The sequence below is a fragment of the Ascaphus truei genome, chromosome 8 (genome assembly GCF_040206685.1).
Source record: "Ascaphus truei isolate aAscTru1 chromosome 8, aAscTru1.hap1, whole genome shotgun sequence".
NCBI lineage: Eukaryota > Metazoa > Chordata > Amphibia > Anura > Ascaphidae > Ascaphus > Ascaphus truei.
The window spans coordinates 26,197,585-26,219,873 of record NC_134490.1 but is presented as its reverse complement, the minus strand read 5'-3'; the positions used below and the strand labels follow the sequence as shown (position 1 = coordinate 26,219,873).

Sequence of the window (22,289 nt, the reverse complement as noted above, 5' to 3'; positions counted from 1 at the left end):
AATATTCCTGCTGCCTTGACGTCCTTGAAGTCCATTATGTTGCCTACGTAATATTATGTCCCTGTGTTTTAACTCTTAGCCCAGTGGAAAACCAGGTTCCCCTGCTTCAAACTCGGTGCCAGAGTCTGTGTCTTTACTCAGAGCCGTTCCTTCAGCCCACTATTATAAAGATAACGAGGAGAACAAAGTGTTACCTATGGCACTTATACCCAATAAAGTGCAAGTGAAAATAAATAGGTGTGAAATAAAATCCAATTGACCTATTATAGGTAAAGTCTTTAGTGAGTTGTGAATATTTCATTTTACACCTGGTCACATCTAACATGTATAGTGAACTATAGGTGTGGTATGAATGAATCCAAAGTGAAGTGAATCAAGATGGCGGCCCCCTTCTCGGTGCCGCCGTATCAGCGGATCGCCGAGAAGTGAAGCGAGGCCCTGCTGTAATTCAGAAATTATATAACTTCTGTCAGGTAATTGGGACCCTGGTCATGTCTTGCCTTGAATGTCAACAAACCAATCTTGAAATAAAATTGCCATTTTACAGGCAGCCGGCACAGAGAACGAAGAACAGGTGTCATGTGGCAAGAACTGGTCTGGTTAGTTAACGTAAAATATAGATTGTAGACTCCAACAAGAAAATATAAGCATAAATAGTTACATAGTTACATAGTAGATGAGGTTGAAAAAAGACATAGGTTCATCAAGTTCAACCTATATACCTAGTTACTTGTGCTCCTGGTTCAGGGAATACCTGTCAAGAAAATCCAAGGTTACTATATGCGAAGATGACCCCGGGCACTACAGATTTATAAATAAAAATTAATTTATTTGATCAGAGTAACCGTTAATCTGTTTGGCTTCTTGTTTGTCCAATTCCCCTCTAGAAATTGCTACAGTAGGTGTATATTTGATCTACTTTATGCTAATTCATTCTCTCTTTGAAAGGTTGGGCAGTCTCACCAATGTAAACCAAGCTGTATTGTCAGATAATCAGGTACACCAGGGGTACTCAACTCCGGCCCCCCAAGCCGTTCAGGATATCTCAGTTTCAGCACAGGTGGCTCAATCATAAGATCAGTCAATTGAGCCACCTGTGCTGAAGCTGGGATATTCTGAAAACCTGACCTCTTAAGGGGGGGGGGGGGGGGGGGCTGGAGTTCAGAAACCCTGATGTACACAACAATAACGCTACGTACATTTGGGCCTTGATGCCATCAATGTAAATACTTTTCCCCTGCTCCAGTTGTGTTAGGGCACTTAATTTTATTTATTTTTCACAATTGGATTTCCAAACCTAGTCATTCTGTTCTCTCTCTCTCTCTGGTATACTATAACTAAGGGGGTTTGGGTGCATCCCCCATAAAGTACGTGATACACAGAGACAGTTTTAAGAGTCACTACTTTTACATAATGTTTTTAATCTGGATTTTAGGATCATTTGTCCTGGGCAATGCTACTCCAGTAACACCTTCCAGCCCATCTTAATATATAGGGCTCATTATACCATATTTAATGGAGTAATGCCAATTGTCTGTAATTTTTACAGAATCTAATCACTTAAAAAATACATTTACATTCTTACGCACGTGTGTGTGTGAGAACATACATTTAAATAAAAAGCAGTGGTGCCGTCTAGTGACGTCACGCTTTCAGCAATAGTCTCAGTAGCTGTTGCATAGGTGCACTTTTGAGGTGAAAGTATTGCAGCTATTTGGCGGGCCCAGCATTAGGTCTGTGACATCCTCCTTCATTCTCTAGTCTCTAATCCCTTTGTATCCACATGCTAAACCACGTGACTGCATGCGTCTTCCCTACTAGTGATTTTGGTCCCTCCTGCTTCCCGTCCCACGTGTCCCCTCCCTCTCTGACGCGGCGATTTGAGTTTGCGCTCCCGTGTGACCGCGGTAACCTGTGCGCGGTGTCAGCAGCGCCCCGGGGCGCAGCCGCAGGGAGATATGGAGGATGAGTGGCAGCTGGAGATGCTGATGGAGAAAAGCTTTACAGACCTAGAAGAACCCAACCCGGTTATACAGTGAGTTACAGAATAGCGGGGAAACTTAAATATCCCCCACCCCCACTTATCTATCCCCCACCCTTCATCTCCCCCCACCCCCACTTATCTATCCCCCACCCTTCATCTCCCCCCACCCCCACTTATCTATCCCCCACCCATCTATCCCCCACCCTTCATCTCCCCCCACCCCCTCTTATCTATCCCCCACACTTCATCTCCCCCCACCCCCACTTATCTATCCCCCACACTTCATCTCCCCCCACCCCCACTTATCTATCCCCCCACCCTTCATCTCCCCCCACCCTTCATCTCCCCCCACCCTTCATCTCCCTCCACCCTTCATCTCCCCCTCTGCGCCCCCCCATTTTCTCGCCCTCTGCGCTCCCCCCCCCTTTTCTCGCCCTCTGCGCTCCCCCCCCCTTTTCTCGCCCTCTGCGCTCCCCCCCCCTTTTCTCGCCCTCTGCGCTCCCCCCCTTTTCTCGCCCTCTGCGCTCCCCCCCCCTTTTCTCGCCCTCTGCGCTCCCCCCCCTTTTCTCGCCCTCTGCGCTCCCCCCCCTTTTCTCGCCCTCTGCGCTCCCCCCCCTTTTCTCGCCCTCTGCGCTCCCCCCCCCCTTTTCTCGCTCTCTGCGCTCCCCCCCCTTTTCTCGCTCTCTGCGCTCCCCCCCCTTTCTCGCCCTCTGCGCTCCTCCCCTTTTCTCGCCCTCTGCGCTCCCCCCCCTTTTCTCGCTCTCTGCGCTCCCCCCCCCCTTTTCTCGCCCTCTGCGCTCCCCCCCATTTCTCGCCCTCTGCGCTCCCCCCCATTTCTCGCCCTCTGCGCTCCCCCCCATTTCTCGCCCTCTGCGCTCCCCCCCATTTCTCGCCCTCTGCGCTCCCCCCCATTTCTCGCCCTCTGCGCTCCCCCCCATTTCTCGCCCTCTGCGCTCCCCCCCATTTCTCGCCCTCTGCGCCCCCCCCATTTCTCGCCCTCTGCGCCCCCCCCATTTCTCGCCCTCTGCACCCCCCCATTTCTCGCCCTCTGCGCTCCCCCTCCTTTTCTCGCCCTCTGCGCTCCCCCCCCTTTTCTCGCCCTCTGCGTTCCCCCCCCCTTTTCTCGCCCTCTGCGCTCCCCCCCCCTTTTCTCGCCCTCTGCGCTCCCCCCCCCCTTTTCTCGCCCTCTGCGCTCCCTCCCCCTTTCTCGCCCTCTGCGCTCCCTCCCCCTTTCTCGCCCTCTGCGCTCCCTCCCCTTTTCTCGCCCTCTGCGCTCCCTCCCCTTTTCTCGCCCTCTGCGCTCCCTCCCCTTTTCTCGCCCTCTGCGCTCCCTCCCCTTTTCTCGCCCTCTGCGCTCCCCCCCCTTTTCTCGCCCTCTGCGCTCCCCCCCCTTTTCTCGCCCTCTGCGCTCCCCCCCTTTCCTCGCCCTCCCCCCCCTTTCCTCGCCCTCCCCCCCCTTTCCTCGCCCTCCCCCCCTTTCCTCGCCCTCCCCCCCTTTCCTCGCCCTCCCCCCCCTTTCCTCGCCCTCCCCCCCCCTTTCCTCGCCCTCCCCCCCCTTTCCTCGCCCTCCCCCCCCTTTCCTCGCCCTCCCCCCCTTTCCTCGCCCTCCCCCCCCTTTCCTCGCCCTCCCCCCCTTTCCTCGCCCTCCCCCCCCTTTCCTCGCCCTCCCCCCCCTTTCCTCGCCCTCCCCCCCCTTTCCTCGACCCCCCCCCTTTCCTCGCCCTCCCCCCCCTTTCCTCGCCCTCCCCCCCCCTTTCCTCGCCCCCCCCCCCTTTCCTCGCCCCTCCCCCCCCTTTCCTCGCCCTCCCCCCCTTTCCTCGCCCTCCCCCCCTTTCCTCGCCCTCCCCCCCTTTCCTCGCCCTCCCCCCCTTTCCTCGCCCTCCCCCCCCTTTCCTCGCCCTCCCCCCCCTTTCCTCGCCCTCCCCCCCCTTTCCTCGCCCTCCCCCCCTTTCCTCGCCCTCCCCCCCCTTTCCTCGCCCTCCCCCCCCTTTCCTCGCCCTCCCCCCCCTTTCCTCGCCCTCCCCCCCTTTCCTCGCCCTCCCCCCCCTTTCCTCGCTCGCCCCCCCCTTTCCTCGCCCTCCCCCCCTTTCCTCGCCCCCCCCCCCTTTCCTCGCCCTCCCCCCCCTTTCCTCGCCCTCCCCCCCCTTCCTCTCCCTCCCCCCCCTTTCCTCGCCCTCCCCCCCCCTTTCCTCGCCCTCCCCCCCTTTCCTCGCCCTCCCCCCCCTTTCCTCGCCCTCCCCCCCTTTCCTCGCCCTCCCCCCCCTTTCCTCGCCCTCCCCCCCTTTCCTCGCCCGCCCCCCCTTTCCTCGCCCGCCCCCCCTTTCCTCGCCCGCCCCCCCCCCTTTCCTCGCCCGCCCCCCCCCTTTCCTCGCCCGCCCCCCTTTCCTCGCCCGCCCCCCTTTTCTCGCCCTCTGCACCCCCCACCCCTTTTCTCGCCCTCTGCACCCCCCACCCCTTTTCTCGCCCTCTGCACCCCCCACCCCTTTTCTCGCCCTCTGCACCCCCCACCCCTTTTCTCGCCCTCTGCACCCCCCACCCCTTTTCTCGCCCTCTGCACCCCCCACCCCTTTTCTCGCCCTCTGCACCCCCCACCCCTTTTCTCGCCCTCTGCACCCCCCACCCCTTTTCTCGCCCTCTGCACCCCCCACCCCTTTTCTCGCCCTCTGCACCCCCCACCCCTTTTCTCGCCCTCTGCACCCCCCACCCCTTTTCTCGCCCTCTGCACCCCCCACCCCTTTTCCCGCCCCCTGCACCCCCCACCCCTTTTCCCGCCCCCTGCACCCCCCACCCCTTTTCTCGCCCCCTGCACCCCCCCCTTTTCTCGCCCTCTGCACCCCCCCCCTTTTCTCGCCCTCTGCACCCCCCCCCTTTTCTCGCCCTCTGCACCCCCCCCCCTTTTCTCACCCTGTGCACCCCCCCCTTTTCTCGCCCTCTGCGTTTCCCCTCTGTGACGGTGAAGGGTAACCAGGCTCACTAATAAAGGTTAAGCCCACTTGGTTGCCCCTGCTCCGTGTTTTGGGGTCCTAGAGTGTCAGCTTTTGGACCTGACTGTCGTACGTGCATTACTGTGACTGTGTAAAATTATGCGACAATAAAGAATGTGTTTTTACCTTTCCAGGAGTGCTGGGACCAGGAGATTGCTAGGCTATGAGTTTCAGAGTGGGTTTGACGGAGAAAGTCTTTGCAGATTGTGGCTGTGTAGTGGGGTTCCTGAGTTACAGGATACCCCAAAGATATACCCGGGAATCAGGTAAGATTCTCGGATACACTGAAGCACACTGCTCTGGTCAAACCCCTACCCTGAAAACGTTCTTGCGACTCACCACTAGGATTCCTGCTGCAGCACGGTCCCGCAAGGTAAATGGTGAATAAGGGGTTAATGTATCCCTGCAACATACCAGGGGTCCCTAGTATTATATGTATTGTATGTCTTTATTGATATAGCGCCAAAAGTGTACTCAGCGATTCACAAATAATACAGTACAGGGAATTATAATTATACAATAAGTGCAGCAAAATCAGACAATAAGAAAGGAAATCCCTGCCCCGAAGAGCTTACAATCTAAGAGTTTTGATGGGGAATTTATAGAGAGAGTAGGTGAGGGAATAAGTGCTACTGTATAGATGGCAGTGCTTGGTCACAATGGGTGGTAGGAGTGACTGAGTGTGGGCAAGTATTAAGGTTAGTCATATAACTGAAGGGTTAACACACTTTATAGGGGAAGAGATGGCAGGGAGGCATTGATGAAATTAGGTGTGTAGTCTGGCTTCAGGTTTAGGGGAGATCCCCAGCAGCAGGAAGGAGTAGATAGAGGGTGTGAATAGAGGATTTGTGTGGGTGTTTTTTATTGAGGGGTAGAGAAGTTGTTGGGAGAGAGGTGTAAAGATAATGGTGCAGTAGGAAGTGGGGATGTTGTAGAGCAGGGGGGCGCAAACTTTTTTCCCTGCGCCCCCCTGCCGGCTGTCCCCTCACTCCCGCGCCCCCCCCAACCCCAACTTACCCTCGCACCAGCGTAATGACGTCACGTTGCCATAGCAACGTGACGTCACATGACCTCGCAGCGTCATTTTGACGCCGCGTTGCCATGGCGACGCCGGGAGGAAGCCGCCGGAGCCACGGGTAAGTATGGTTTACAGAGGCCCTGCAGCTCCCCCGGCACTTAATTTAAGTGCCTTCGGGAAGCGCGCGGGGCCTCTGTAAACCCCGCGCCCCCCGTCGGCAGTCTCGCGCCCCCCCTGGGGGTCGCGCCCCACAGATTGCGCACCGCTGTTGTAGAGAACAGAAATGCTCACAAAGGAGTGAGGAAACAGTAAACAGAAAAAGAAATAAGGAGGGCATAGTGAGATGCAGGAGAAGAGAGTTCCAAGGTACTGGAGGATAAAAGTGTACAAACAAATCACAGATGATAAAAGTTAATGTCTCACAGTGGCAACATTGTAATGCAGTGTCCAGCTCTTCCTCCAATCTTCACCTCCAATTTCCACTCCAAAATTAACTCTTGTAGACACTTTTGATGTTACACAGCCATATGGCTAACAGCCATGCTACAGTGACTTAAGTACCCTATTCACATGCATTTGACTAACACTTAAGGGAGGGGTTTGTCTAATCAACTCACAGACATACAAAATAGTTCATTAGATTAACTATTAATAGAATAGAATAGTTAATTCTCTCAATTGATGGGAGTCGGCTCACAAACATACCCCAAAAGCCAATTAAATCTTCATTTCTCTGGTTGGTAGAATGCAGCTCAATGACACATACCTGTTTGAAGAGATAAATCAGAATGTTAATCCAGATATTCAGAATGCATCCATGATTAAAGATAGAAATAAAACATCCAGAGATATGAACTCCAAAATTAACTCTTGTAGACACTTTTGATGTATAAGGGGGGATGCCCAGTTCATGCCCAGACCACTCTAACCCTGGTATAGGGTTTATGGGGTTGCTCCAGTCATGTATAAGACTGAAGCTTTTATTAATATAAAAATAAATTTTAAGTTTGCAGAAAATAAGGGATATGGCTAGTGGGGATGAAACAGATCACATTTTCACTCTATCTCTCACACCAAAAGACTTAGGACATATTAATAAGAAAATGTATAAAGTATATTTTATTAAACTGGTTTTAGAATATAGAATGCTTGTACATTGAAACCTTAGCTGGGTCTTTCACTGTTTGGACTCTGAGGGGTCTTATGGGCTACCAGTGTGGTGTCATTAAGTCTGCCCTTGGCCTGTACATGAAAGCCATCTGGACAGGATGGCTGAGTGAAGTACCCACGTCCTGGGATGAATACAGGCCGGTCCGGCCAGTAGTTGCCTTCCTAGACGTGGAGGCACAAAGCCCTGCGGGGGGCTCTGCATAACAAGTAGGCAAGATGGCGGTTCTCGCACATGCCCCTGTGCCCTGTTGAAGCTCCAGGTGCTTGGCTACACAAGACTGGCAAAGAGCTGAGTGACTAGCAGTAAAGATCCCACGCTGGCGGTAATGCTGCGGGGCTGGCTTTGGAAAGGATATAAAAAAGTTAGTAGCCAGCCCAGAGAGTGTCCCCAAGTGTTCCAGAGAGTGTCCCCAAGTGTTCCAGAGAGTGTCCCCAAGTGTTCCAGAGAGTGTCCCCAAGTGTTCCAGAGAGTGTCCCCAAGTGTTCCAGAGAGTGTCCCCAAGTGTTCCAGAGAGTGTCCCCAAGTGTTCCAGAGAGTGTTCCCAAGTGTTCCAGAGAGTGTTCCAAGTTTTCAGTGAGTTCTAAGTAAGTCATCTAAGATTCTCAGATGCTAAGTGTCCAGTTTCAGTCTGCAGCAAGAAAGAAAAGGGGCTTCAGCAGAAAGCTGCCTGGATATTTTCTGTCCTGTTTTGCAACTGTGATGATTCCCTGCGCTTAGGAGAGTCTAGTTTTGTATCCCAGGTCCAAGTAAGTGTGTTTTCTTCCTGCTATTTGTAACTCATTGTGTGTATGTCTGTTTCCACGAAATAAATCACAATTTGTTTTACTCTTTGGTTCTTCTCAATGAAATTATCCTGGTTATAAAGGTGTACTGTCCTGTTCTCCCGTGACATCCTCACCCCCTTTTTCTTGCCCTCTGCTCTTCCGCCCCCCTCCCCGGCTGCAGTGGAAGCACTGTATGCTAAGGCAAAGGTGCGCAAACTTTTCCCTGTGCGCACCCTTGCCTGCTCGGCGCCTTGCGCCCCCCCATTCGGCTCGGCCCCGACGTCAAATAACGTGCGGGGTCATGTGACATCACGTTGCTACGTTGTTAAAATGTAATTATATTATTGTAGCCCATATTTATTAAGCAGTGCTGTTCCATAAAACATTACTGGCGACAGAGGACTCCTTACTGCCCATTGAAGTTAATGGGCCATAAGGTGTATTATGGAATAGAACGGCTTACTAAATATGGGTTCATATGTTTTGTAAGATCAATTATTAAAGCTGCAGTTCAAACAATATCCTACATGTGTTTTTTTTTTTTAATCAGTTCTGTACTATGAGAAAATACTTGTAGCATTTAAAAAAAACGATTGTTAAAGACATTTTTAATGTAATCTAATGTAGCAAACATTTTTGTTTCTATAGAAACCATTTACAAAGTCACTCCCCCTTCCTCTTCTGAGACGGGCTCTGGGTTCTTAGCCCTGCCCTCTCTAGCAGTGCACCAATTGTATCTAGTGACTGCCTGGTCACATGATCTTCCACAGAGAACTTTGCATCCTGGGTACTTTTGTGCAGCCCTAACAGTGAATTAAATAACCCCCGATTCGGTGATCAATTACAGAGAAGAGGATCAATCGGCAACTTAGCTAATCACTTGTTAGTGTGCAGATTGTATTAATGCACATATTGAATTGGAGAAAGAAAAAAAATAATTAAACGGCAGCTAGAACTGCAGCTTTATGACCCCAGTGATGAAAATAAGTGGTACTGTACTTGTTTTATTTGGTTGCGAATTTGCACGTAAAAAAAATATCTTGAGATAAAGTAAACGTTGGGTTAATTGTCATGGCAAAAATCATAGAATTGAAACGTTCACTTTTTTGTTTTTTTGTAGACCCCCAAAAAGAATAATCCCAGGAACAAAACTGAGTACGGGCCTCAATAACCGATACTGTGTGTTGGATGTGAAAGAAGTATATCGCAATGGAGAGGAGAAACATCTGACTATTACAGCTTCCCAAAAATGTGAAGATACAGAACTGTGCATCTTAAAAGATGACTGGTAATACAGCACTATACATTAGGTTGGATGCTACACTACACGAGAGCATATTCCGTAGCTCAGTTGGGTTAGATAAATGGGTTGTTTCAGGCTACTCCCCAATTACACAACAGGGATGCGTGTGTAAAGAGCACACACAAAGATCCCCACTAGGGCGCACCACAGACCTGAGTTGAATTAAATCATGGTCCTTTAGTGCGCAGACACATACAACAAATAAAAGTTTATTGAATCACTAATTAAAAACTAAAATAATGAAGTCCCTAGTGCTACTATAGTGCCAGTACCTACTTAAAGGCTCTGTGTCAGACCAGGAGGTATATACGGGGATAGTACATAATTGACTCTTGCGTTTCACCCTTATAAGAATCGACTCCTCTTTGATAATTCCCTGGGTGAGGTATTAATATACCTATGTATTGACCCTAAGTTTATAAGAGGAGATAGATCTAGAATTGATGCTTCGTGTAGAGATGCCTGCTACATCCCTTCACCTCGTGTTTGGAGTGGATATGCAGGGTCTCAAGCAAGGGGGAAATGGTGACTAATGTGTTGGTAGTGCAATTAGTCATCGGGTATAGTGATGCCCTGTGGTGGATATATGCTTGCTCATGAACACCTAACTGTGATAGAGATGGTGTTAATAGTCACATGTATGCACGTTGCACCTAAGGCTATAGTAACCAATGTGACTACGTTCGTAAAGATAGTAGTTCCACATAGATGGAAAGATGCATAGGTATGTATGTCCAATCTATATAGATTCTATCCAGTTCATCCGTGTGTCTGGAATCAAAGGGTTACCCAATTAATAGTAGCACTCTTTATAGTGCACCATGAAATGTACTGAGACTAAACCCACTTCACTTGCAAGTTCAGTCAAATTATGCTCTTAAATAGTCTCTGCGCAATGTCTAGTAGTCAGACTCCACATATGTATGGGTGGGTAAGTATATAAAGGGTAGCCCTACGTGTCACAAATAGTAGACAGTGACTGCATCATACTACTATCAGTATGTTGTTCATATACATACAGGTGCTTCATATGGCAGACATATATATCCAGTGCAGCTGGAAATGTATTTGTATACAGCGTTTGATTCAATAATTGAGCCTTATGTGAAAAGTTCTTTATTGCTGAGTGGGTCCCTGGTAGACAATGTGGTTTGGGACTATGTCAGCTATAGGTTAGATGAAGCCTGCTGAGACACCAGCAGATGTTAGCTGTTTACATAATCATAGCGCTGTAATTGTTGTGGCATATGGGCAGCTTCTGTGCATTGTACCCTTGATCATAATATTGCCCAGACAATCTTGAGTAATCAGATTTATAATTATAACCTGTTGTGCTCGGGCGGTATATCATTTGTTTAAACGCGCGACTTGGGATTGTCACGTGGATATCACCGCTCGTAGGATCTAATAAGTCTGGAGACCGGAACAGTAGCACATTAACATATAACCCCTATAGGTCCTTGCTGAAAGTATATTACACTAGGACAGCTTCATACTATATCACCAATGTACACCATAGCATTAAAAACCCGACGTGACGTCCGTTTCGTCGCCTACTGCGACTTCATCTGGGTTGCGTATATACCTCCTGGTCTGACACAGAGCCTTTAAGTAGGTACTGGCACTATAGTAGCACTAGGGACTTCATTATTTTATAGTTTTTAATTAGTGATTCAATAAACTTTTATATGTTGTATGTGTCTGCGCACTAAAGGACCATGATTTAATTCAACTCAGGTCTGTGGTGCGCCCTAGTGGGGATCTTTGTGTGTGCTCTTTACACACGCATCCCTTTTGTCTAAGTATTTATCCCTGGCAGCACGCGACCGAAACCATTTATCAAACACAAAGGTTTTGAGCGAGGCATCCCTATCCTTCTAAATACTCCCCAATTAAGAAACACTAATGTAAATGTTTTCATGAAAAGTAATGACTGTGTGTATAATATACTAAGAAAGGTATACATATCTATAAAATAATCAAAAAAGAGTCCAGTCGTTTTCCAGAGACACCAGTCCAAATCTTTGCCTTTAGCACTGTTAAGTTTGTATTAGGAAATGTAATTGTTTAATCGTTTACAAAATCGTTTACAAAAGGTTGGTGTCTGGCCAGCTGCGTGAGAACGAACCTTTTAAATGTTTTTGTACCTTGGGTAAGGTAAAAGTAGCATAATAAAATTAATGGTTCTTCTCTCAGGGTAATATGCATTGTAACAATACCCCCCCTTTTTTTCCCCCTCCCTACTACGTAGGGTAACTCTTCGTATAAAAACCGGAGATGTCATTCATTTAGAGGGCAAGTCCACATTGGAGAATACATGGACAATAGACAGACAATCTGGATACCTTATTTTATTCCCTGATTTGCTGATATCTGGCACAAGCATCGCAAATGGCATCCGATGTTTGCGGAGATCGGTGTTAAGTGAGAAATTTAGGGTCAGTATCGAGCGTTGGTTTCACTGTGATTCATTTACTGTACATATTCAGATCCTTTGATTTCTATGACTTCTGTTGGCCTGGAAACCGCACAATAACTAAAATGGGGGTTACAGTACGTTCGTAACTTTTATATTTTTTCCTTGTTTTTTCTGTCGCTGGTTCATGTGTCTGTGCGATAAGGAATTGGAGGGGAAATCTTTTTTAACGTGTGCAAAGGAACATGTCTACATAGGAGAGGTTAACTAATTAGCACTGCAGTACCGATCTTTTAACAGTGTTTTGTTAAATATATCTTTCAGAAAAAGCACTCGTGTATTGACACTCTTTGCAATATATTGCAGGCAAAAAGTGGTTCAAATAAAAGCTTTTCTTCTCTAACGGTCAAAAGGCAGCAGGCCCTTAATACATTAACTCGCACTTCAACATTGTATTAGTACATGGGGTGAAGCAGGGATAGCCTGGAAACCTGACCTTTGGTGACCCTTGAGGACTGGAGTTTGCCACCTCTGTACTAGTCGTATTGGTCCTGGAGAAATGGAGATTCTTTGTAGGTTGTGGTACCTCGTAGGGGACTGATGTAGAATGAAACCCTTACCCCTTCTATATACAGGTAGACTGTCTGGGGCTGGACTCCAGCTCACCTGGAGCTGCAGAGCTAATTTCTCAGCTCCTGATGTGCTGTGATAACTGAGACTGATATAAGAACTCTGCATATGGGATCTGTTGCTGTACTGCGGGACCACGTAAAGACGTTCTGACCCTTCCCTGCTGACATGAACCTTTTGCACTTCTTCTTTCTGCTTGTAAATCATTGACTGGTGTAAGAGGGCTGTTGGGAAATAGATGTCCACAGAGGGATGCTCCAATTCAGTAAGTTTGAGCCCAATCTCTCCCCACCCCGCTACATGGACCAATCAAATTCTTCAGATTAAATTATACTGGAAGAACTTTTAAAACCTCACTGCTCAGCAAGTGTGAAAGAGGGCTTGCTTATTTACATATTTTGGCAGGAATATTACAATCCACTACACCTCGGAAGACTATACTTATGATGAACGGTCCTGTTGGCCCATTAGAAGTTCTCCCAATCTACCACAAATCTGAGAATTCCAAAGAAGGAAATGTAATGAATGTATTTGTAGAGTACCGGGATTTTCTATGGTTCCCAGAGCATTTGATGGGACTGTCCATGGATTGATGCATCACTGACACATTTATATGTATTTAATGTCCATTGTAGGTATGTGACAAAGGATCGCGTCAAATGCTGCTAGGTACAATACTCCATGAGATTTTTCAAAAAGCAACAACTCGTGGGTTTGCCAAAGAAGACTTGCAAGAACTTGCTCTTTACACTGTCCATGGCCCAAAGTATCTGAAAGAAATGTAAGTGTGATCACAAATAGATCCAAACTTTCTTTTTCAGGGTAAGATGGAGTTCCTCTTTTTGTTTTTTAATACTGTGTTCAAAAATGTTATTTGAGAATCCTAGAACTATTCCCTTTTTTTCCCCCCTTATTTAAGACCAGGGTTCCCCGGGCGTGAACTGCAGCGCTCCAAGTATCTACAGTAGACTCCTGATACTTGAGAGTACCTTTGAAATTCCCTACAATAATCCTTGTCTGAGAGAGACATGACACACGGGTCAGCCTCACTCTGGCGTCCAATAGAACGTCATGACCTTATTATGTGAGATAACATTGCAGCGTCTGATTGGCTGACCCCGCAGGCATTTTTGTTTTTCTTGGCAAATGTAAAATAAATAATAATAATAATGAAATATCTGGGCAATAAGGGGTCCTTCAAGGCTTGGGTGCAGTTGCAGGAGGAGCCCCCTACTTTCATTTTTGAAGCAAGAAAGGAAACAACTTATAATAAACCTTGACTTGTATTTAATTGTAACATTAGACACCTGTGTGTTTTTTTTTTAAATAAATGGCAACTTTAAGATAAATAAAACACCTATTGTTACCCCTCAATAACATATTTGTGTTAGAACGGGACTAAATCATCAATAACCTCCAAATTGGGCATGGTGTTTTTAATAAAAATATGTATGTACACACACACACACACACACACACGGCTGCGGTGTCACCAATAGAAAGTTGCGATGTCATCTGCTGATGCCTGACTGATATTTAATTTTTAATATCACAATATTAATATGGACATATTTTCTTTGTTTACTCTTGCGATACTGCTGTCAGACTGGTATAGCGCAACGCTATACACAGCTCGTGTTGTAACTGTCTTAATAGAAACCATTTGGAAAATATATGGACGTCAATCCCCTAAGCCGCTGCCCCATTCCTTTTATTAGGATCCCAGTGAGCCGAACAGCGTTCCTGAAAACTTTAAAAAACTTCCAAGTAAAAATACTTGCTCGGGAGAACAAAATGGCAGTTGGGGTCAACTTTGGTCCAGCTGCAATGTCATTGGAAGGATGATGTTGTGACTTTTTAATGGGTGACCCGTTGCCATATTTGTAGTTTTCTTTGTATACCGCCAACATTTTTAAAAGTTTAATATTGTGGGACTGGGAGGTTCCTGTAGGCTGGGAGGAAAGCACTTTAGCTCAGGGTCATGCAAACCCATCCCCAGTTCACAAAGTAAATAAGAATCCTTGATTTTGCTTCTTTAAGTTCGTTATAAATGCAAAAAAGTCAGAATTTCATAACTTTTGTCAACTTTAAAGACTTGGACCCAAATTTACTAAACAGTAGTAACTGAGCACATCAATTAGGTACAGACAGGTTCATGGATATTATAGTGCATTTAAGACAAACAATTTGGTAAATGTGGTATTTTGATCCTTTTTTTTTTCTGCCAATGCTCCTTGTTTGGGATAAATGAAGATGCCAATTTGTGGCTTGTCTGCTTTTCTCAAGCACCTTGATGTGCATCCCCGTCTTTCTGACATACCCTGTTCAATATAGTCCGATGCGCCCATAACCCCACTTCTCCCCACACTGACGAGGATGTTTTTGCTATAGGCCGTGCACTTCCCAAGTGGGGGAAAACGTAAGGGAATTGCAATCCCAGTGCTATTTCCTTGTGACCTCGGGAAAATCTCTATCCTGAGCCTTGTAGCCAGAGTTGTGATCACCAAATTCTATTTACATCTCTATGTGCGAAGTTGTTTTCACTGCAAAACACGAGGGAAAACAAATTAAAATGTTCTGAAATCAGGTGCCCACGTTGGTTTGCACAGACATTGTTACTGTAATAAAGATCCGTTCAATGAATGTTTCTCTTTTTCCAGGTATCAGTTAAATTTAAATCTAGCCGACATTATGCAAGAAGTGCAGGAATATCTTCCATCATTTAGCAAGTGGGCTAGCGACTTTATGACGCCTTCTCGTCCCAAACAACATCGAGTGACACTTAAACTGTAAGGATGTTTTCCAGTTTGAGTAATTGTGCTTCCTGTTGTCGGTAGGTTTGTGCCATATATGCAGATAATGCACGTTCTGGAATGTATTAACCAAAACTCCATATAACGGGAAAATGGAAAGTCGTTAGAAAGTGGTAATTGTACTTCAAGCACAATTTCTTCAGGACTTTTTTCTTTTTAGAAAAAATTGTTAAAAAAATTTGCTCTTTTGTAGAAGTCCTCCAATTAAATTTAGTTTGCATATTAAATCACAGACAGAGTATGGTTGCTCTTATTTTTCTTTGAAATGTAATGTTTTAAAGCAGCAATTCCTTCTACATATAGATATAGATATGAAGAGCTCATCTGTAAAATCTATAACTCCTAGATTAGGATATCTATCTATAGATATATAAAGTGCTCCCACTGCAGCAAGGGATTCTGGGAAATGACATGCAAATGAGCATGCAATGTGTCACCTTTTGCCTGGAATATCCATTCACATGGAGCCCATGTGATTGGATATTCCAGGCAAAAGGCGACACGTGTGCTCATTTGCATGTCATTTCCCAGAATCCCTTGCTGCAGTGGGAGCACTGTATGCGAAGTGATAATGGTTGAAATGCAGGGGTGCAGATCTGTCTAAGATATGTGAATGTGCTCACAAGTGATATTCTTTATTGGCTATATGCTAACGGTGGAGGATTTTTGTCGCCTTTTTCACTCACCATAACTTAAAATGTATGGTATAGATATATCTATATCAAGAGATTTTAAAACTTTCCTACTCTCTTCCAAGTGTGAAAGAATTGGTTATTTGTTCTTTTTGTCATCAAATCCGATGTATTTTGTAGCACTTCATTTTATAGCATTTAAAGATATGAGTGCAATTATATTATTGAGATGTTTGTCACCTCTAAGTAAGACCGTTCTGTTGTCGTGCATTGTCAGACCAAGTGATGGGGATCGAGAAGACGGAGCGTGTGCCATTGAAGTGTCAGAGTTTCTGGATATCGAAGAAAACATTTGGTCCCCGAGATTCGGTCTGAAGGGCAAGATTGATGTAACGACTGGCATAAAAATACACCGGAAGTCCAAAACCCATTTTAAAATTATGCCTCTGGAGCTTAAAACTGGCAGAGAATCGAACTCTATAGAACACAGAAGTCAGGTACGTTTTTAGTGCGATGAATGTTCCTCCATGTAGATACACTGTAGCATTGAGGTATCGCATAGTGATATTTGGTTCGAACAATTTTCAGATAAAGTACTTTATTAAATGTGGAGTCCTAGAACATCATCGGATCCCAACTCCAGTTATCAAGAACCCCCAACAGGTCTGGTTTTAAGGATGCCCCTGCTTGAGCACAGGTGGTTGTCATTAGCTGTCATTTTGACTGAACACCTTTGCTGAAGAAGGGGCATCCTTAAAACCGGACCTGTTGTGGGGTTCTTGAGTTGGGAACCACTGTCCTAGATAATAACATGCAATAAAGGGGAAAGCGCTTATCTGTGTAACTCTTCTGCTACTTTTTGTAACTTGAACAGTGCACTATATAGTTTACATACTGCTTCTTCGTTCCCTGGAAGCCTTAATGTGTATATACATCTGCTCCGTCAAATAAGAATCCTGATGGAGAGAACTCTCACATCTGCTCCTCCGCTTACCCCATTAACCTGCTGGTGGGAAGAGAAGTCAGTGGTGAGCACAGGATGGGAAGGACACAACTGTATAAAATACACCAATTTTTTTGTCTCCATTCCCTTTGTTACCCATTTAAAAGCCCCCAAGGCAAGGAGCCACTTTTCTGGAAGCCTTTTTCTCGGGGCTGATGGATAACTGATTCTCTGTCATAGCCGGTAAACCTTGGACGGTGACACTAGTGTAATGTGACCAATGACCACATTTTACAGCATGCAGGATACTTCCTTAACCAAGGCTTGCATATACAGTACTATCAGCTTAATATAACTAGGGGAAGTTTTACAGAAAATGCATGTAAAAAAGGGTTCTATTAGGGGGAGACATTTTGGAAAAATGTTTTCTTGCAACAAGAGCACCATATATAATGCAGAGTTCTTCTACGCAGATTTAAAGCCACCTCAGACCTGGTGGAATTAATTGACACTCATACTGTATGTATAATAATATTGCACGGGCTAAGCTTCTACCCCTAACTATTCCAGTGAACCATCCCCAAATCGCTCTCACTGACACAAAGCAGCTTGATGTGGTAATTCAAAGGGACACAACATAAAATCAACGCACTTAGTGCCAACGTCTTAGGCTCCCATTTACCGGGCTGTGAAGCAGCAGTCATCTTGTTAAGGAAGCTGTAAGCTTGCAACATCACAATTAAGGAGAAGATGGTTTCACAGCAGATTCAATAATGTCTTCATATGACCCTTGATACACACCCCAGTACACGAAGAGGTGTGTTGTGATAAAAGAGAAATGTAATTGTCCTTTTATTGCTTTGTCCAGGTTATTTTGTACACACTCTTAAGTCAGGAAAGAAGGGCAGATCCAGAAGCGGGTTTTCTTCTCTATCTAAAGACTGGGACTATGTACCCTGTGCCAGGAAATCATATGGACAGAAGAGGTAAAGTTCTCCACATCTGTACACAATCCAAACTTCTTTTTAGAGCAGGAAGGGGAGTAAAGGGGGTGACTATTTATTTTTGTGGCTGACACAAGCATTGTATAGATACAGATCTTCAAGCAGCAGTTCCTCTCTAATACATGTGCTTTTATTTCTAACACATACCTGAATAAGGGATCGTCCTAGGAAGGATCACTGTTATCTTACCTAAAGAAGTTTCCGGGTTCAGATGTGCTTTCCCCTTACGTCTGATCACAATAATGAACATTGTAACGGACACTTAGGCCCATATTTACCAAGCAGTCTTTAGAGATATATGAAAGTGTGTGTGAATAGACATTGCACTGTATAATATACACACCGTTTGGATAAATGAAAAAACTGCCACATCTGTCTATGTAATGGAGCAAAAGCATGGTTGATCTACCACTTGTAAGGTATAAATGTATAATTTGCAGTGGATTTTCCAGATGCTTGGTATTGCACACATGGTGGGAGTGGCTGTAGGCTTTTATTATGTTTACTCATTAAATATTGTATTCAGATCGTTATCCTGACCCAGCATTAGCCAGACACTGCAGGCAGGGCTTGGCTTGCCTGTAATTATCCAGTTGTATTCCCTGGAGTTACTATGTTGAGGCTACATTCAAAATATTTAATGTAATTTATTTTATTTTAATTTTTTTACACAGAACTATTGAAAATAAGAAATGAGTTATCATTTTACTTGACAAATGTGGTACATAAATCAGATAACGGAAGTAAGGCGATTAAACTTGCCTCTTTGCCGGCAATAATTGATGATAGACAAGCCTGCAAATTCTGCTCTCAGGTGCGAAACTGTGCCCTTTACAGCAGGTAAGCCTCACTTAGTATTTTCACCGTCACTAAAGATCATTGAAGTACACATGTTCATTCCTGCTGCCCGTGCTAATCTGACTAATGCAGATTTTCTCTAGAGCATGGGTGGCCATGTATTGGGGATATCCCTGCTTCAGCACAGGTGGTTCAGTCATAATGACGTTGCTACTGATTGAGCCACCTGTGCTGAAGCAGGGATATTCCGCAAACCTGAACTACACACACTGTGTGCTACTCGGCATTTGAAACGTATGCAATTGTGACGTTGATTTATCTGTATGAATGGTTCATGGGAGATATATTTCCTGAGCTGTGTTGTGTATGGTCTTTGGTTTCGTACTTCATGTTTTCAATTATTTGATAGTCCATTCAGAGATTGGTGTGTGACTATATCTGGGGGTACGTCAAATGTTTTTTTGTTTTGTTTTTGGCAAAGTAAGTCAGGCAGGAAATTTGGTCTTGCAACATTAGGTCACTTAATTTAAACCATTTAAAATGAGCAAGTGTTGCTGATTTCAATTTGCTTTTTCATGATGGCGATGAGCAATCACCAGCTCAGATTTTCAGGGCAACGCATACCTGGTTGTCTTGGTGATGCGTCATTTTTAATTAAAAAATAAATGTAAATAAAATAAATTCCAATAATTCAATGTTCACTAATGACATCTTGAAAATGTGGCCTGTCTGATTTTGAACTTGGGGAGACCAATCTTATGGAAAAGGACCATATTATTTGTATCTTTTACGTGGGAGGAGCAGAGAGCAATCTAAAACCCGTTTTGACCCTTTTTTTTGTTTTTACAGATCTGTAGAACAGCAGAGTGCACATTCTTACATTCCACCTGAGATGGTCCCAGTTGTTGAGAAGGAGACCGAACATTTGAAAGAAGCACATCTACAATACTTCAGCCTTTGGTACCTGATGTGCTCATTAGAGGCACAATTAAAAGAATCAAAAATGGGACGCAGAAATATTTGGATGATGTCTGCCTCTGAAAGGTATGATTGTTCGGTAGCTTTCACTGAACATCATGCCTTTTTAGCACCACTGATGTCAGGCGTGGGTCAGACCATGTGATTGATTGCACTAACACTTCTATGATCCTCTAACCGTAATATCCACCGTACTCTGGTACCACAGCATTTTTGTCACCTAAAGGGTTAAAGATGCATTTCTACCCAGGACCAAAGTGAAATAATGCTATGTTTAATTGATTAAAACGACATGAATGCATGTCTAACAAAATTGTATAAGTATGTTGCCCTGTAGTTCAATATTCTTGTAGCTGTATTTGACCTAGAGAAGTGTAGACTCATTGTAGGTTGTGATACTGTTTATGGGACCGACATGAGGACACGTTCATTTCATCTATAAAGTACTCTTGTTGGTTGCGTAAAAGATAACCTAATGTACGAATGTAAAGTTTGTCCTGGAAATACCTCATAACATGGCACGTCTTCCCACTAGTAAGCACAGAGCTCACTTTTATCTCTTCTGGTGAGCTTCTCGGATGAGGTTGCTTTGAAGCCCAGCGATGCCACAACATGGAAGAGGAGATTAACAATCAATTTAATTTCAGCTTCTTTTTTTTTGCCCTAGGGATAAAACACACGTTTAAATAAAAATAGTGCGCAGGGCAAAAATAGAGGGGGGAAATTGACATCCTATGTTATACAATGGTAAAGAAATCTTGAAAACAAATCAGCTGGGGGAAACTGCACCCAATGTAAATCGTATGTATTTCCAAAGCAGAGAAGGCCACAACAGAATGAATCAATATTTGTGGTTTTGTTTTTCTTGGATAAAAACTAGAGCTGATTTTGTGTTGGCTTTTGTTTCAGAGAAGCAGATGGACAATGTGTTGGGAATCTCATTAGAACAGGCCCTGTGGAAGCCGTCTCTGATGGGCAGCACCTACATTACTTTCAACGCATAGGCGGTAATATTCCCGGAACAAACCTGATGGTAGGGGACAGAGTTGTAGTAAGTGGAGAAGAAAAGAAGTCTCTCGCCCTATGTGCTGGCTACATCAAAGAAGTAGGCATGGATCACATCACTTGCCTTTTGGACAGGTAGAGTATTTTACAAATTTAGCTTAACTAATTCGATGCTGGAAGTCTTCTCGGCATCACAGTGCCATTGGGATTCTGGGATCACAACCACGATTGCTTGAGTAGCAGTGTCGACACATCTCCCTGATGGCGCGAACGGAAAAGGAGAGTCTACCTCTACTGTTAGCTGGTCCTGCTGAGCGGTGAACAATCTTCCCTAGAAAACATATAAAAGTACAGTGACGTACTCTGTTATAATAGCGATTGCTGCTTGAACCCATCACACCAATCTCACCATGAATATTTCTTCTCCCCCCACCCCCCATAAATATATATATATATTAATATTATACAGTCCAGAAAAGCAGGCACTCACATTTGCAAGATCCAAAGGTGAAATTTATTTCTCAACGTTTCGACTCCCGATGGAGCCTTTATCAAGAGCACTTTGATAAAGGCTCCGTAGGGAGCCGAAACATTGAGAAATAAATGTCACTGTTGGATCTCGGAGTGCCTGTCCTGATTTTTTTATATATATATATTATATTTATAGAAAATGCATTCGGCGCAATCTGAAAAGTGTCCCTTTGTACCAAAAAACCTTCTAGGAGAGGGACTGAAAGTTAATGTTGATAGTAGATCATATAGCGTCTAGAACTTGTAGCAGTAAGCAATAAAGAATGTCAATATCACTGGAATTTGAACTCTTTCAGGTTCCAGTGATATTGACATTCTTTATTGCTTACTGCTACAAGTTCAGGACACTATATGATCTACTATCAACATTAACTTTCAGTCCCTCTCCTATAAGGTTTTTTTGGTACAAAAGGATACTCCTTTTTTTTTCTTATTGTGCTGAATGCATTTTCTATCATAGATACCCAGGTTTTTGTGTTAAAACCAGCATTGTGGCTGCATATATAAGAAATGACTTGACCCTATTGTATCTGCGCAGTTGATACATTCGCACATTATAAATACAGCTAAACCCCGTTATAACGCGGGTCTCGGGGTCCACCCCGAGACCACCGCGTTACTAACGGGGTCGCGAGAAAAAAAATGGCCGCCGCGCTTTAGCGCATATTCATCCCGCGGGACAGGAGATGGGAGCGGGCATGTCCCTCCGCTCCCCGCTTCCCCCTGTCGCCGCGGGGCAGGAGATGGGAGCGGGGATGTCCCTCCTGTCCCCGCTTCCCCCTGTCACCGCGGGAACTGGCAGGCAACATCCACTCCTCACGAGCCGCACGGCGCATGCGCATGCGCACGGCGAACGTGAGGGGTGCCTGCATAAGTGTGCTGCTTTTGGAGACAGGTAAGCAGTCTCCGGAAGACCGCTAACCCCCCCCCCCCCCCGCCGCAGCACAGGGCCCTCGCGTGTGTGTAAGTGTCTGTGAGTGTGTGTAAGTAAGTGTAAGAGCCGGAGCGGGAGGTGGGAGGTTTGACAGGGAGGGGGGGCGTGGCTTGAGCGGAGGGACCCGCTACTCTCCCCCCCTTCCCCGGGACTGCAGGAGGGAGCTGCTACTCTCCCCCCCCTCCCCGGACTGCAGGAGGGAGCTGCTACTCTCCCCCCCCTCCCCGGACTGCAGGAGGGAGCTGCTACTCTCCCCCCACTCCCTCCACTGGCTGCAGGAGGGAGCTGCTACTCTCCCCCCCCCTCCCCGGACTGCAGGAGGGAGCTGCTACTCTCCCCCCCCTCCCCGGACTGCAGGAGGGAGCTGCTACTCTCCCCCCA

At 45.8% G+C, this 22,289-nt stretch overlaps 1 protein-coding gene across 1 annotated transcript in view; it reads left to right on the top strand.

The window, feature by feature from the left end:
• The first annotated feature begins 1,842 nt into the window (after window positions 1-1,842).
• Window positions 1,843-22,289, top strand: part of DNA2 (DNA replication helicase/nuclease 2) — a 42,556-nt gene continuing 22,109 nt past the window's right edge. Inside the window, exons 1-10 of the mRNA XM_075610889.1 lie at window positions 1,843-2,035; window positions 9,042-9,209; window positions 11,476-11,662; window positions 12,906-13,051; window positions 14,931-15,059; window positions 15,993-16,212; window positions 17,527-17,644; window positions 18,337-18,502; window positions 19,310-19,504; window positions 20,348-20,578. Coding sequence (XP_075467004.1) covers window positions 1,959-2,035; window positions 9,042-9,209; window positions 11,476-11,662; window positions 12,906-13,051; window positions 14,931-15,059; window positions 15,993-16,212; window positions 17,527-17,644; window positions 18,337-18,502; window positions 19,310-19,504; window positions 20,348-20,578 — 1,637 coding nt within the window. The 5' untranslated portion in view covers window positions 1,843-1,958. The remainder of the gene's footprint in view (window positions 2,036-9,041; window positions 9,210-11,475; window positions 11,663-12,905; window positions 13,052-14,930; window positions 15,060-15,992; window positions 16,213-17,526; window positions 17,645-18,336; window positions 18,503-19,309; window positions 19,505-20,347; window positions 20,579-22,289) is intronic.